Source organism: Pholis gunnellus, assembly GCF_910591455.1.
Source record: "Pholis gunnellus genome assembly, chromosome: 3".
NCBI classification, from domain to species: domain Eukaryota; kingdom Metazoa; phylum Chordata; class Actinopteri; order Perciformes; family Pholidae; genus Pholis; species Pholis gunnellus.
Genome location: NC_136529.1, coordinates 235,198 through 250,000, shown reverse-complemented (window position 1 = coordinate 250,000; position 14,803 = coordinate 235,198). Strand labels below are relative to the sequence as shown.

Here is a 14,803-nt window from a genome sequence, read left to right as displayed (position 1 = left end):
AAAAATGTCATGTCAATGTCATAACTTCTTACATATCTTTCAACTTGAACTCTTACTACGACTAAGTTCTGCTAGCTAGCTTAAGCTTCACAACAGCCCACTGACCAATCACATCGCACGTTAATGCTGACGTACTTGTAGGCTACCTAGACATCTCTGACATGTCAAAGAATACGCCCAACATGTCAAACAAAAAATCTGATTGGTTGAAGACTATGACAATCAACAATATCGTCCCCATATACTTTAATCTGCAAAGTCTTCCTAGCGGGCCTCTGGCCTCTCTTCTACCTAGAGACACAGAGATGAAATCTGATTGGATAAAAGCTCTACTTAAAACAAGCTGCACTGGAAGCAGAGCAACTGAGGAAGACAGTAGCTGTGCAATGAGAAAATGAGATAATGGGAAACATAATTAGAATACATGTAGTGTATTTGTGAAAAATTATTAAATTATAAAAAACGTTGTGATTCTGTTTAGGCCAGCAGAGAAGGCTTTGCTGGCCCTGACGGCCCACCACTGCTTCCAATGTTCCGACCACACTCAAAGGCAGAGGGAAGAGCTTGTTGACAGAGACTGGCTGCTTTCCAATACCACTTTCCCACTTCGCACATCAGGACAATTGTTGTGAAAAGGTGGCTATAGTGTCTGATTGTTTGGAAAATTACAAAAGCTGCCAGACGCTGCCGCTACATAAATGTACTGGGGTGGCTGTGTTTCAGGGGTTAGAGTGGGTCGTCCTTTAATCACAAGATTGACGGTTCAATCTGCATGTCGATGTTCAGCGTCTGTACCTCACTGCTCCTGATGCTTAGGATGGGTGGAATGCAGAGATCAAATTCCCCTATCTGTGCTGGGATTGTATGTTATGATGAAAATAAAGTATATGTTTTTTTGTATTAGCATGGTCATGCAAAACTTCTCAGTTTCTCTTTGACCATTGTCCTATTGTTTGGTCATTGGTGTGTGGGCTGCAGACTTGTAGAAGATTGTGTGTGAAAAGTGTGAAGTGACATCAACATGTTTTCAAATGTATGTGCCTCAGTGTGGACTCACAAGAAAGGGGCTTTTCACTGAGGCTCAATGGCATCGAGCATCTAGTGCTAGATATTGTCATCTCTCCTTCTCTCCCCCTCTTTCTGTCCCCCTCTTTTCATTCAAGGAAGTGGGTATGTTGGAGGAGGAGGAAGGAGCAGGAGGACTCTGAAATTAGGACTAAAGCAAAGTTTGGGCTCAACAAGCTCACAGGTCTCAAACTGTTTTGATTGTGCAGGCGACACAAAAGGCAAACCCTGACTGACCATTGACCGCGGTCTGAGCACAGCTGGCATGGCAACAAAACGGGCTCAGTGGGCATTTCAACCAGGCAGCTGGTTAAGAAAGGAGTGCTGAGGAACAGGATGGCAGTCAACACAGGAGAAAGGTAAATGTTTATCTCAGGTCTGGGTTTCCTTTCAGGCCGACAATCTGCGTCTCTTACAAAACAGCCATCTCCTTCTACTCGCAAGTGTCAGTTCAGTGGACAAGAGAGACTAAATAAGGAGCAACTTCATAAAAACACGGTGGTTTGGAGAAGGGATGGGTATATATTTGGAGCGGTGGGTGGAGGTAGTTGGGGGGCCATGTTGTGAGGAACCTAACAGTTGGAATTACGTTCAGCGACCGGTCATTGAGTAAACATACAATGAGCGACAGAAAAGCTCTGTGGTGGACAATATAAAAAAGAAAAAAGCCGCCGGCTTCGGGCCCTGAGAAAAGTGAGCCATTCTACTTACAAAGAGCCGCTTAGGGGTGGATTGAGGGAAGGAAAAAGAGGGCTAAAACACTTGTGGGCTCAGGGAACTCTATAGGGGGAGTGAAAATGGAATAAGCCAGCAAGCACTTGAGGGTCCCGCCGAGCACCTGAATGGGATAGAGGGGTGGAGCGGCAGAGGGGGGTCTAGCGAAGGTGAATGGCCTTCTTTTTGGGTCCAATTTGTCTCTTTTCACCCCGCTCGCCCTGCTCCGGCTCTGACAGATGTACAAAGAGGGAGCGGCGCTGGGCCACTCATCCACATACGCCCGTGAGCAGCTGTCACTTTTGTCAGACAAGTTAATCAAACAAATGCCACCATACCTCCCTTTTTAACAAGGCAAAGCGAAAGAGGGAGGGAAGGGGGCTGTAAAAAGGGTGATAGAGACCCGAGAGATGACATGCGTGTCCTCGATCAATTCACCCTGCCGGCCCCGATCAATAAACCAGCGAGACTTGACAAAGGAGAAGTCTCCATTAAACTTGTATTTCCCTCCTCTCGGGGTGATCGTGGCCCTGGTGTCCTTTGCTGTTTCCTCCTGGCACTGGGAATGCTCACAGAGGATTTAGACCCAAAAGGAACGAAGCAGAGAAACAAAATGCTCTCTCTCAGTAATTATTAAGGCCTCTAAGCTGCTTACAGACTTCATTAAACACAAGTGAAACCTTTTCAGAGCGTGTTTTGAACAGACACACAGTCAATCTAACCTACGCTGCTCTGGCCTTTTTTTATTATTCCGACCATTATTTTCCTCCTTATTGGTTGTGTAATCCTTTCACAGATATTTTTGCTTCAACCTAAACGAGATTACTGACTAGCATGAGAAACAACAAGAGGACATCGATGCAGTATTGCAGACATATTGTTGTAGATGACAGGTAAAGGTCATTTGGTCATTGTCTCCAGAAATAGGGCAGTGATCTGAAACAGTGCAGAGATAAACTGCAACTGTAATGTTGGTTGATGTAATGAATTATAGTTTTATTGTTGGGTATCAGTATCAGTGAGAAAATGATCAGATCAGATGTTTGAATGTATCTATTGATCATTCATGGTATATGAATGGGATATACAATTGTACGTGGAATTGGTCCTCCAGTGGAAATACAATTCACTAATTCATCCATCCATCCATCCAGCCCAAAAATAAGCTTTTTTTACTTTTTACTTACTTGATTTCATTATATTACCTCCATTGTGATTTCTCAGTTATTTCTCAAATATTTTAACAATAGTTACTAATAAAACTAAAAAGTCTATCCTCTCATAAAGGAGTAATTTGAGCGGAATAAGACGTCTGGCAAGCTGCTGGAGTTAAGTTTGCGTGTTGCCTGAGCTCAGTGTTGATTAAACTGTTCACTTGGCATGGCCGCGGGGGCTGGCAGTTCATGACCGGAGCCGGCAAAGTGAAACGTCTCCAGACAGCCAAGTGGTATGAAGGCAGCTCCATAACCCGGTAGTCTGCTGGCATTCTCTGTCATCGCCACAGCCCCCCCGCACCCACCCGTGCACAAACCCACCCGCCGTGACCAAAGTACAACGGCGGCGACGACAACAATCTCAAATCCCCCAATCTGCAGCTCAACCTGACCCCTGACCCCGCTCAGCTCCGTCACAGCCATACAGCAGTTGGTAAGCGGAGCGAGACGGGAGGACCAGCAGCGATTAAAAAGCGCTTAAACTTTCGTCACACAGAAGTGCAATTTTACCACGCTTGTGTATCTGATAACTGCCCAAGGTCACCGGAAATACTTCAAATCAATCAATGAGCTACGCTCCTAATCCCCTCCGGGCAAAGGCAGATTAAGTGTATAATTGACCTGCATAATCCCAGTATCTGCAACTGCAGCCCCGGGGGGGAGGAAGGGGAGACAGGGAAGTGGCTCAAAGACTCAGTGGCTCTACAGCACCATCACTGTCTGCCTCCTTCTCCCTGCACTCCTCCCCCCACCTTGCTAGCATGGTGGTTGTCTGGTACAGGAGGAGTTTCATGGGCAGGAAGCTGTGGTATATCAGTGCAGGGCTGGATTTGGCTCAGGCTAAAGACATGGCTTTTTTTAATCAATGATCCCCCGGCTGTGCCGTGCTAAATCCTCCCTTCAGTATCATTTAAGCACATCTGTCTTAATCCGGCCCTCTTCAGCCACTCTTTCAAGAACTAAACCACGCCGGGGAGGGGGGGAAGGTGCAAGGGGACTAAATTAATTTCTCACCATTCCCTAAACGCACACACATCTTCAAAATGTCAAGCTGCAGGTCGTTTTCAACACATTTGTAAGGCCAACAGATGGCAATGCACTAAAACTTATCGAAACAGTGCCGAAACGATCCGTATACGGTGCATCTATGCTACTCCTCCACAGTCCAAATCTGGTCCCTTCTACTCACCGGTTTCAAAAAACCAAGATGGTGTCGGCCAGAATGACAAACTCAAGGCTTCAGAACAGCAGTCCACAAACCAATGGGTGACGTCATGGCAACTACGTCTACTTCTTATATTCAGTCCACACATGCCGAGGTAGTCTGGCTCACATTGAGTTTGAATCTCAGTGTGGTGTGGACAGCATGTGGTCACCATCCAATAAATTACTTCCATTCTCCATTACCTCCATTATCTTACCTCCACACTAGAGTTCATCTTCCGAGGAGAGCAAAGGGAAGAGAGGAGGAAAACCAACACCTGCTATCTTGTTAAGTTACTGCTGACAAAAACACAATATTTTCTAATTTTGGTGTTTCAAAATAAGAGATTTTAAGAAACAAATCAGGTGGCCTTTATTGTGAAGAATTTAGAGGGAAAATGTGTCTACGGAGGAGCTTTGTTTGCGGCTAGCGGCTATTCCTTAATAAAACAAGTCTACTAAAATTGCAGCGAGTAAGCAGCAGAAATGACAGGGGACTTTTATTGTAAAAAATTGTTACGTAATGAAATTGTTTTATCCACCATTTTACAGCCACTCTTTGACCACAAAATATATCCAATCACTATCCGATCAGACAGGTTACATGGAAGTGTCAAGCGTGGACACACATTTATGGACACAGCTTAATTACAATCTGGTGCATCGGATCACAAAAGTCACATTGCAAACCATGAAACCATGGCCTAAAGCTCTATAGAATTTGTTATTTTGTATTTGAGTGCGCCACATAAAAGGTGTTGTCGTTTACATACACAGCTGACTGCAGTATAGAGTATGAAATACTTTGACTGAGGCATATGAAATACAACCTGGAACAATAACTGTTCGGCAAGAGATGAGCAGATCAATACTATGGTATTGATACTTCAATACTCACAAGTTCATTGATTCCTTTAAAACCATATCAATAATTAAATTATATAAACACATTTGTGGGTGGCTGCATCACTTTCAAACATTTTCTCCATGTTCTTATATTGTTAGTGTCAAAACAGCGCTGTCATATTTAGCTGACCCGTGTCACTTGACTGTGGAAACCAATGTGACATCAGAACCAGGCCTCCAATAATTTAGAAAGTGGCCCCTGTAGATAAAATACAGTAGAATGCACTATTTGTGACAATAAAGTGGCACAAACATTTTTATTTAATTGTACTAATATTTGCTTTGGTAATAAATTAATGAGCGATATATGTAATTTGACTTGTCTTTGAATTTAATGATCTTTATTGATTATGCTGAAAAATCACATTCATCACCCATTTAAGAAATTATCAGTCTGGGTATCGTATTGTATAAAAAATACTGGGATTGTATCGAATTCCAAAAAGTTTAGTATCGCCCATCCCTGCTCTATGAATCGAGACAGTCAATTCATCTATCCATTTTCTGCCAATCACTGATCCTGGGTTGTGACCAGTATACCTCAAGAGGGAGGTGTTCAGGAGGCGGCCTTATATGATACCTCAATCTAACTTCTTTTAAAGGAGCAACATTCAACATTCAAAGCATCAACATAGCAACAAACACCTATTGACTATGTAAAGAAATAGTGGCATTTACCTGAGCAGACAGTGAAGCATCGCCATGTTGAGAGCAGTTAAGAGGCAATGGAAATGCTCCCAATCTCTTATTTTGCACCTTTAAAGTGAACCAGCAGGGGTTCACTGTAAGCTCTTCCTGGATGCCCATGCTCCTCACCCTTAAGACATTAAATAATAATATACATTTTCGGTATTTTGGGCACTACAATTGACCATAAATCCAGATTTTCGCCTTCAGGCTCAGCTCCCTCTTCACCACGACACACAGGCCTGTGGGGAACCCACATTGGTGCGGATGCCACACCAACCTGTCTGTCAAGCTTGTTTTCCATCTTACCCTCACTCGTGCAAACCTCTGCTCCGATATCGCAACAAGTATAAAGAGCTGCTTCACTGCTCTACAACCTGAATGGAATCCACTTTGCTCCTCCTGAATCCGAGCTTTGACATCCCAACGACCCTCAATATGATAGTAAGAGCACATGCTCAGGTCTCCTGTTTTAAAAAGGGGATCCACCACCCTGGTCTGCCAATCCACAGGCACAGGAGGGGGGCTCCTCCATGTGACATCACTGTTTTATATCTTTATAATGATGTGAGAGAAAAATAGCATGTGTCAATGGAAAGTTGTCCTAAAAACAGCAATCTTTTAGTCTGGAGTGTTCTTTCCCTAGTTAAACCAGAAGTCCGCATCTGCTTAATATGGACTAAAATCAAAGCAACTTCACAACAGTTACCTCTCTGCCTGGGATTTCCATAATCATGATGTCACAGACGCCTGCAGAGTCATTTTCACAACAGCAGAAAATATTATATTAAAAAACGTTACATGATTGGATTGCTGGTCAGGATTGTGGTTAGTAAAATATCATGAAGTAAATCTGATTTAAAAACCAAAAAGTAACACTCTACGTTTATGAAGAAGTGACCTCCCCCACCCACATGATCGGTCAGTGAAGTGGGTCAAATATCAATTCAAAATGTCCTGCCCCGACAAGCCCCCCTACCCGCCAATCTGTGTCAGAACATGAGGATTAACACTCGTTAAAACGTCTCAAATTATAACTGATTTCTTGAGACGCTGTTGTTTCTTTAACATTATCAGCATTGGATCACATATGGGCCAGTCTGCTGTCACTCTACGCCTCACATTGTGAGTGTTGACACATATTTAGAAGTTATGGGGCCGTAGTGAAATAATCTGCTTACTGCATTAGATATTATATGCATCTTGAGATAAATGCATGTCTTAACCCCAATTACAATGACATATAACCTCAGGCTTATTGTCTCTGGAGGAAACCACAGACAAACATGTTGAAGACCTAAATTACTTTGAGGCACATGCAGAGTGTCTCCACTAAGCCTGTGCTCCATCTTCTACCTATAAAGACTTATAGGTCTTATTCTGTTGTGTTCTTTTCTATTCAGCCCACCAAACACACATTGCTGTTCATCTTCACATTTGACAGGGATGTGTGAAATGAAACGCTTTAAGGACTTGATTTGTTGATGGGATTTGAAATGTAATCTCTTTACAGTCGACTGTTCTGGTATTGGGATTCTTTCATTCTACATTATGGCCCATTGAAAGATGTAAAGACTATAATCTTGTCACCCGGCATATAAGAAACGTGTCCTGCGGGTCACCAAAACATCATATAATGTCCCTCTAGTCTACTGGAAATTGTTTTTCTATCACTTTGTTGTTTTTGCAGCTGTCTATTTTGCTTTTCTTTCTTTCTTGTTTATAGTTTTGTCTTTCAGAGATTAAGGGGAGTCCATCCTGACCTTATTTCTGGAGGACGACAACCCCCAAACCCAACACACACACACACACACACACACACACACACCCACACACACACACACACACACACAGTTGGGTATCTGCTTTGGTGGCCTGTATGAACATTTGCTTTTAACTATTCAATACCGCTACAGTGTTTTCGTGTTTAATGTTTCATGGCAGACAAAGACAAGCATTTTTTAAGATCGTACGATTTTATTGAATTTTGTATGAGGACAAATCAATGTCAAAATCTGATCAACATTACGCACATTTGATTTTCACGTTAAGTTTTCACTCTATTTCATACTTTTTTAGTCACTGTGCCAGCATCCGTGTTTCCATTCATGTATTCTTACACACATCTCTGTCGCATTAGAAAAGCTTAAAAACGGCAAAATGATGTCAAAATCTGCGAGCACAAATTAGATCTGTGTATGTGTACAGGTCCAGTGCTTTTAACTCAAACAGCTGCGCACTCAAATGACCTTTGCGAGCGCTTTCACATCACTCCGTGTAGAATATCTCTGCTCGCGAGCTAAATGGAAGCCCACAAGAGAAAACCATGCTTTGAGTGGGAGGAGCGTCTCCTGATGCACAACTTCTATCACTGCTCTTCTGCTGGCAAAGCTCTCACCTGCTCACTCACAACTGTTTTTTCTTTTTGACGGTCAGTGGGCGGACCCAGTCGCCATTGTATCACCATATCTATTTGGTTACAGTCCTCATCTGTGGATTGGCCAGATATTAACAGAGATATTCTACAGTGAGTGATGTGAAAGCGCTCCCAAAGGTCATTTGAGTGCGCAGCTGTTTGAGTTGAAAGCACTGGACCTCTACACACACACAGATCTAATTTGTGCTCGCAGATTTTGACATAATTTTGCCGTTTCTAAGCTTTTCTAATGCGACAGAGATGTGTGTAAGAATACATGAATGGAAACACCGATGCTGGCACAGTGACTAAAAAAGTATGAAATAGAGTGAAAACTTAACGTGAAAATCAAATGTGCGTAATGTTGATCAGATATAGAAAGCTAATTACCCAGCAGGGCTCTGTAAAGGGTTCCACTGACCCATGATGTCCTGTTGCTAACACACAGAGAATCCTCAGTCACAAGAGAAGTTATTTCCAAATTTGTGCATCAACAGAAGGTGAAATGCTAAGTTTTCGTCTTCAACATCACGTGAAATACCTGCTTCATATATCTTAATTCATTTCAGAGAATATTTCAGAAATTTCCCTTGCACATATTTCAACCATAACATTTGCAAACAGGAATTCAAACATCAGTTCGTGTCAACACTGCTGCTTCTGCTGCATCAAGGTCCCGACAGCACTGCGAGGCAAACAGCCTCTTCAGAATGTGCTTTTAATACTAAACTCTTCCCTTTGCCATAACACTCAAAACCATTTTCATAGAAATGTATAGAAGTTTTATACTGATGGAATGAGATAGAAGCAGAACTAAAGGCATGCCACTGAAAATGATTCTGGTGAAAGAAAAACTATTCTGTTCCTTAAAACCTCCTGCGCACGACGCCCCCATATTTGGGGGCTCTCGGACTCAGAGGGGGTTTCGCATATACCGTCGAAAGAATTTACATATCGAGAGCTAAAAAAATTCATGTATACATGTTATATACCAGATTAAACAGCAACATCTGAGCAACACTATCATGTAAGTCACTTTTTACACACTCCAAACACAACTATACACAACTATTATAAGCAACTAGAAGACGTACCACAATATCACGTATTTGTCGCCACGAGTCGGCGAGCTATGCACTCTACTTCGATTTTCCATCACAAAGCTAACGGCTACACGGCCGAGCAATACATCGCAGAGCATGAGAATTCGACACAGAAACCAGAGATATCTTCAGAATTTCTCTCCGTGAAACCAGTACAACGCTGTGAGCAAACAAACGCCAGAACAAAAAAACGCTTATCCAAAAACAAATCAAAGCAGGACCTTACCTTTACGAAGAATCACGAAAAGACCGGCATAATTCCCCGTTTGCTGGCTAAACACTGCTCCTACGTATGTCCTGTGTCTCTCTCCTCTGTTTCCTGGTCAAAGGGGGGTCAACCTAACTTGTGAGAATACTGCAATCGTAAGACTCTGACGCATCTAAAATGGTGTCATTTTCTAAAATTGACCAATCATAGGCTTCCTGAGCTTCCAACACACACGTGAGGACTGGAGCTCAGACGAGAATCATCCATGGTTTACAGCCTTAGAGAGGATTCTGGCTCTCAAAATGATGCCAAACTGCTGTGTTAGGTTAGACTGAACACTATTAGTGGTAAAACAAGTGAAATATAATGTTATATAGTATATAAAATTAGAATAGAACAGCTGCAACAGCTTGTTCCAAAATGAGAATTTGGCTTGACCTTGCTTAACCTCTCCGTACTTAAAACCTCTATATCATTGGCTTGCTTCACTTTATCAAAGCCAAATCTTTTTTGTTAGACTACTGACATGTTGTGCTATGATTTGGGAGAGTTTTTAGGCTTTCAGCTGCATTATTTCAAATAAATAATATCAATAAATGTGCTTTTTTTGTGTTCCATCTTCATCTAGTATTAACCAGTAACATATACACTGATATTTACACATCTGATCAAATCTCACAAGTGTTTCTGTTATTATAACATCAAAATGATTCAAATAGACCTTGTAGTTAGAAATTTACACTCTCTTCAGTATGGGTATGACATTTTCGAGCAGAGGCCTAAAAATAGGGCTAGAGTTTAAGAGGTTTTAAAGTCTCAAGTTAAGCAATAATGTTCCATCTTGTAAGTCGCCACCAGCAAAAAAAACAGACAAGTGACAAGAAAAGCACAACAGAGCAGCAGAGAGCAGCCAGAGACACCTTGGTCGGTGCTCGGTGACGCTGCGGGGAGAGCTAACACGGAATGACAACAAAGAGAAGCCGGGGTGAGACAAACACCAGCAGAAATAATCTGGTGGAGCAAGAGAGGATAGATGGCAAAGCAACGGGTCACAATGCAGCAACGATCGGCAAACATCCAGCACCGGACACCTCTCTGTCACCCTCCGTCAGGAAGAGGACAGGAGACGGATTACACCTCAAGGCCTCCATTCAGCACAATGGCACGCACAGATAGATGTATACACGCCTTCACTGTTCAGTCTGCAGAGTCTCCACCAGGATGACGAGGCGACAGTTACATCCGCTGCAGAGGTCCCTGTCCCTTCAACCTTCATTCAGATTAAAATAATGCTGCAGCTTATTGATATTTATTATTTATTTAATCATCTTAGTACTCATTCAAAGAAGGGTACTAAGCCATCGTTTTCATGTCAAGGCACCCCAAATAGCATTCATTTATGACAGGTGCCCGTCTTTTGCAAGATGTCTCTAAAAGTGCTGACATGTACTAATGCAATAATAATTATATTTGGATTTCTGATCTTTGAATTATTCTGTTAGACGTAACGGAATGATTGATGGTTTTCCATTACGAACATTGTTTTTTTGTTTAGTTTACCAACATTTAACAACTATGTGTGTGTCTCTGTGTCTGTGTGTGTGTCTGTGTGTGTGTCTGTTCGTCAGGTCTGAGCCTAGCTGAATGCTAACTAAGCTAGCTAGCTAAATTGCAGGAGCAGAGCAGCTTTGTATCAAACACAGACCGACACAGTACAACACTGACTGGAAGGCAAATACAGAGATGGGCACCTCAAACAAGATTCTGATATATTTGATATTACAATAGATTATTATTATTATTTAGTAATATTCTTATTATTTTCCCTCATCTTCTCCAATTTGCTGAGATCCCCTTGCGACCCCCACTTTAAAAATCACTGATTTAAAGGATCATTAAAGTTTATTCCACTTGGGTCTTATGGACATCGTTTTGATAGATTCTGGTCACATTTACTCACAAACTTCATTCAAGATATACAAACATGGTCAGATCACTACATCAAAGTCGACAGTTTAAGCACCATATTTGGAGGTCAAACTGAAAGTGAGTTGCTAATAATCCCTCATTGTTGAAAACTACGGTCACTACAGTGCAGGAAGAGGGTCTGTAAAGTGTGATGGACCTTCATAAAAAAAGAATGTGGGTCATCATTTTGGTTTTTCTAATGTGGGGCTTTATTGACAGCCTGTCTGATGACTGCTCATGTCTTTTATTCATTTTAAGCAATGGTGCTGTTTTCCCAAATACGAGCAATTAATTCAGTGAAAAATAAGATCTAATGGCAATTATGTTTTAATGAATGTTTTGATGTTATTAGCATGGGAGTACATTAAGAAACAAACGTATTGTTTTGGGTTAGCTCAAAGGAGTCTTCTGTCTGAGCCCTGGACAAGATGAGATAAAGGAACACATGTGTGTTTCAAGATCTGTCAAGTACAGAAAGGACTTGATTTTTGCTGAGAGTCGAAGAAAACATGTTTGTGCGATCTTGTTCACTTGGAGATTCCAGATTACTGTCTGCACAGTAATCTGGAATTACTGTGCAGACAGTATTCTTATTGCATAGTGAGGTGTCCCCCAGTAGAGTATTTAGCTGACGGGGTCAGCCAGCCAGACCCTGATACTGTACATCCTCTCTCTTGACCAATTGAAGTACTAGATGATGGCCTCAACACTGTCACAAATCTGGCCCCTTAAAGTACTTGTTTGATAGTGGTGTTCCTGACGGGAGAACGAGCGGTAAGCACTGTGCTGTGGATTGTTACAAGATCTGAAAAGTTTATCTTTGTGTTTTTTGTGCTGTGGCTCAGTTTGATCTGCCCAGCTGCCTGCTGGCTGGATGCCCAAACACAGAGCTAATGTCAAAAATATCAATGAGAACATCAGAACAGCTGTTTTCTACGTAGGCCACACGCATCTTAATGAGCTTCCAGCTACTTTTTCTCCACAAAAGCAGTAACTTTATCACATTTGTTACCTTTGTCATCACATTTCAGCTGCAGATCCTTACTTCTTCAGTCTGGAGATGTGTTTGTCTACGGTGTGTCGCAATTATGACAGAAAAGATTGAGCAATCTCAATTTGAAATGTAGCAGGAGGGACAACATCTTTGTAAGTCTGGTTGCTGCTCAGCCATCTTACAAAATGATCTTTTGTGCCCCTTTTTCAATTGATTATTGTTTGCTGACTCAGAAAGAGAGCGACGCTTAGGATAATCCCTCCTCGAGATCAACACAAACTACACACCGACACCATGAGACAAAAGGGTGAAATACGTCTGACATTGAAAAGAGAAGCGGAAATGTAACTCGTCCCACCACAGGGATTGTTTCAGCACATTTCCAGGAGAAATCCTCCAGTTTGACCCAACAGGAGGCTCAGCGGCCGGGCTTAGAGATCTACTGATTGTTTTTGGTGTTACTTGACCTCATCTCACGTAATGGAGGCAAACAGTGTCATGGCACTGTTTTGCAAGTTGATTACAGCTTGAGTTGATTACAGTTTGTCAGGACACTGATGTGCAAGTACAGTCAGCTTCACAAAAAGACACGAGTCTGAATGAGATGTTGGCAGAAAGACAGACAAGAAGCACCGCAGCTACCTATGGGTTTGGTGCTTACAGCAGTATCAACATGTTGAACCTTTACAGACTCACCTTGTGGTACAGCATTACAAACACAATTGATTTTTACATTGTAGCAGAGATACGAGATACCAAATATACCAGAATATATTACTACAACATCTCAAATATTGCCATTTGGTTAATATGATAATCATGTTGAATATTTAATATGACCATTACTGCTTTTATGTTACCATAACTCAGATTATCATATATTCCTTTCAAAGCTTTCTGAAAATGACAAAAGTCCGTTCAGATTGAAGCTCACACAAACATTGAGGAGAGGAGATGAAATAAGTAATCGTTTGACTTTGGTTCCTCTCCTCTCTCTCTCTAGAATTTGTTTTAATCTCCTCCTGCAGATGATCACAGGTGGCGTAAATTAAACCGTGTCATTGCTAAGCCTCCCTTTGATGGAGGAGATGGCGCCGTAGCTTACTTACATCAAATAATCTCTCGATGTACACCTCCTCGTTGACCTTCTCCCGCAGCATGTCCTGGGAGTGACGGACAAATGTCACGTAACCGTCTGCAACGTCCATCCCTGGCTTCTGCAAAGGATGAAGGAGACAGAGAGAAATGCCTTTGCTCAGCCACCTGGGGTCAAAATGTTATTTCACCATGTTTAACTGGAATCAAATTTGCTAAACCAGTGTTTCTAAAACTGTATTTCTGGGAACCCACTTTTTAAAAATGACAAACCATCAGGTCGTATCTATAAGTAGTGAGGAGAGGGAATTTGTGCCTAAATGAACGTTCCTGACCATTTTTACTGCCATCTCCACATCACCTTATATTTTAAACCAGCCATCTAGTAGAGGTACATGTTTGTTAAATCACAACTTTGTTTTATGCATGTGTTATTGAAAACATATACACATGTTAACTACTTAATCAATGAGACTAAGTAAATGCTTTTAGTTTGAGTAAACAGACTCATTCTTTTCATTCCCTCTCATCATTAAAACAAACACAATGTACGTTAGCCTTTCATATTACATTCACTGTTGTACGTACGTAAGCTACGATTATCAGAACTATACGAACATTCAGGCTCCGTCATGTGGCTTAAAGGTGTACTGCAGATAGACATGTTAAATAAAAGACTACTTGATGTGGCGATCCAAATCAAATGTCCTGCTTGTCCACTTGTGGGTCCCTAGTGTTTAGGGAATATAGTAGGAATATATAAATATTCCCTTTAAAGGATAAAACTACAACACATTAAGTACTCATAACTTTATTGAGATAGTGGAGATCCCAGAGGTAATATACAGTATATACATAATATGTCAAGCTGAATATGTAGAGTTTTCATTGGATGGAACAGTGCAGCCATAAAAACCACAGTGTTGGACACACACTCAATGAAATCTATTCTGAGGCACATGACATCACTGGTACAGGCGATGTCATGTAAAAAAACATTACCCAGTCTAAAATATGTTGTTTGATTTTGAATACATATACCACAACCCCCACAGATGATCTTGTGACCCCCTTGGGGCCCGATCGTCGGGTTGAGGACCACTGCTTTAGGTGACAAATGTATTTCACATTATTGAAATGGACGCCAGTTTGACTTACATTTGAATTGAGATGGTTTTCTGAAATTTTCAGTATCTATTTGGAGAAAAGGAATGTTGACTTTGGACTACA

At 41.6% G+C, this 14,803-nt stretch overlaps 1 protein-coding gene across 2 annotated transcripts in view; it reads right to left on the bottom strand.

The window, feature by feature from the left end:
* The window catches only part of cadpsa (Ca2+-dependent activator protein for secretion a), a gene marked incomplete at its 5' end in the record, with an annotated part of 193,825 nt that overhangs the window by 18,106 nt on the left and 160,916 nt on the right, over window positions 1-14,803 (bottom strand). For both annotated transcript variants that reach the window (XM_079156889.1, XM_079156890.1), the window contains one exon: window positions 13,588-13,695. In XM_079156889.1, coding sequence (XP_079013015.1) covers window positions 13,588-13,695 — 108 coding nt within the window. The remainder of the gene's footprint in view (window positions 1-13,587; window positions 13,696-14,803) is intronic.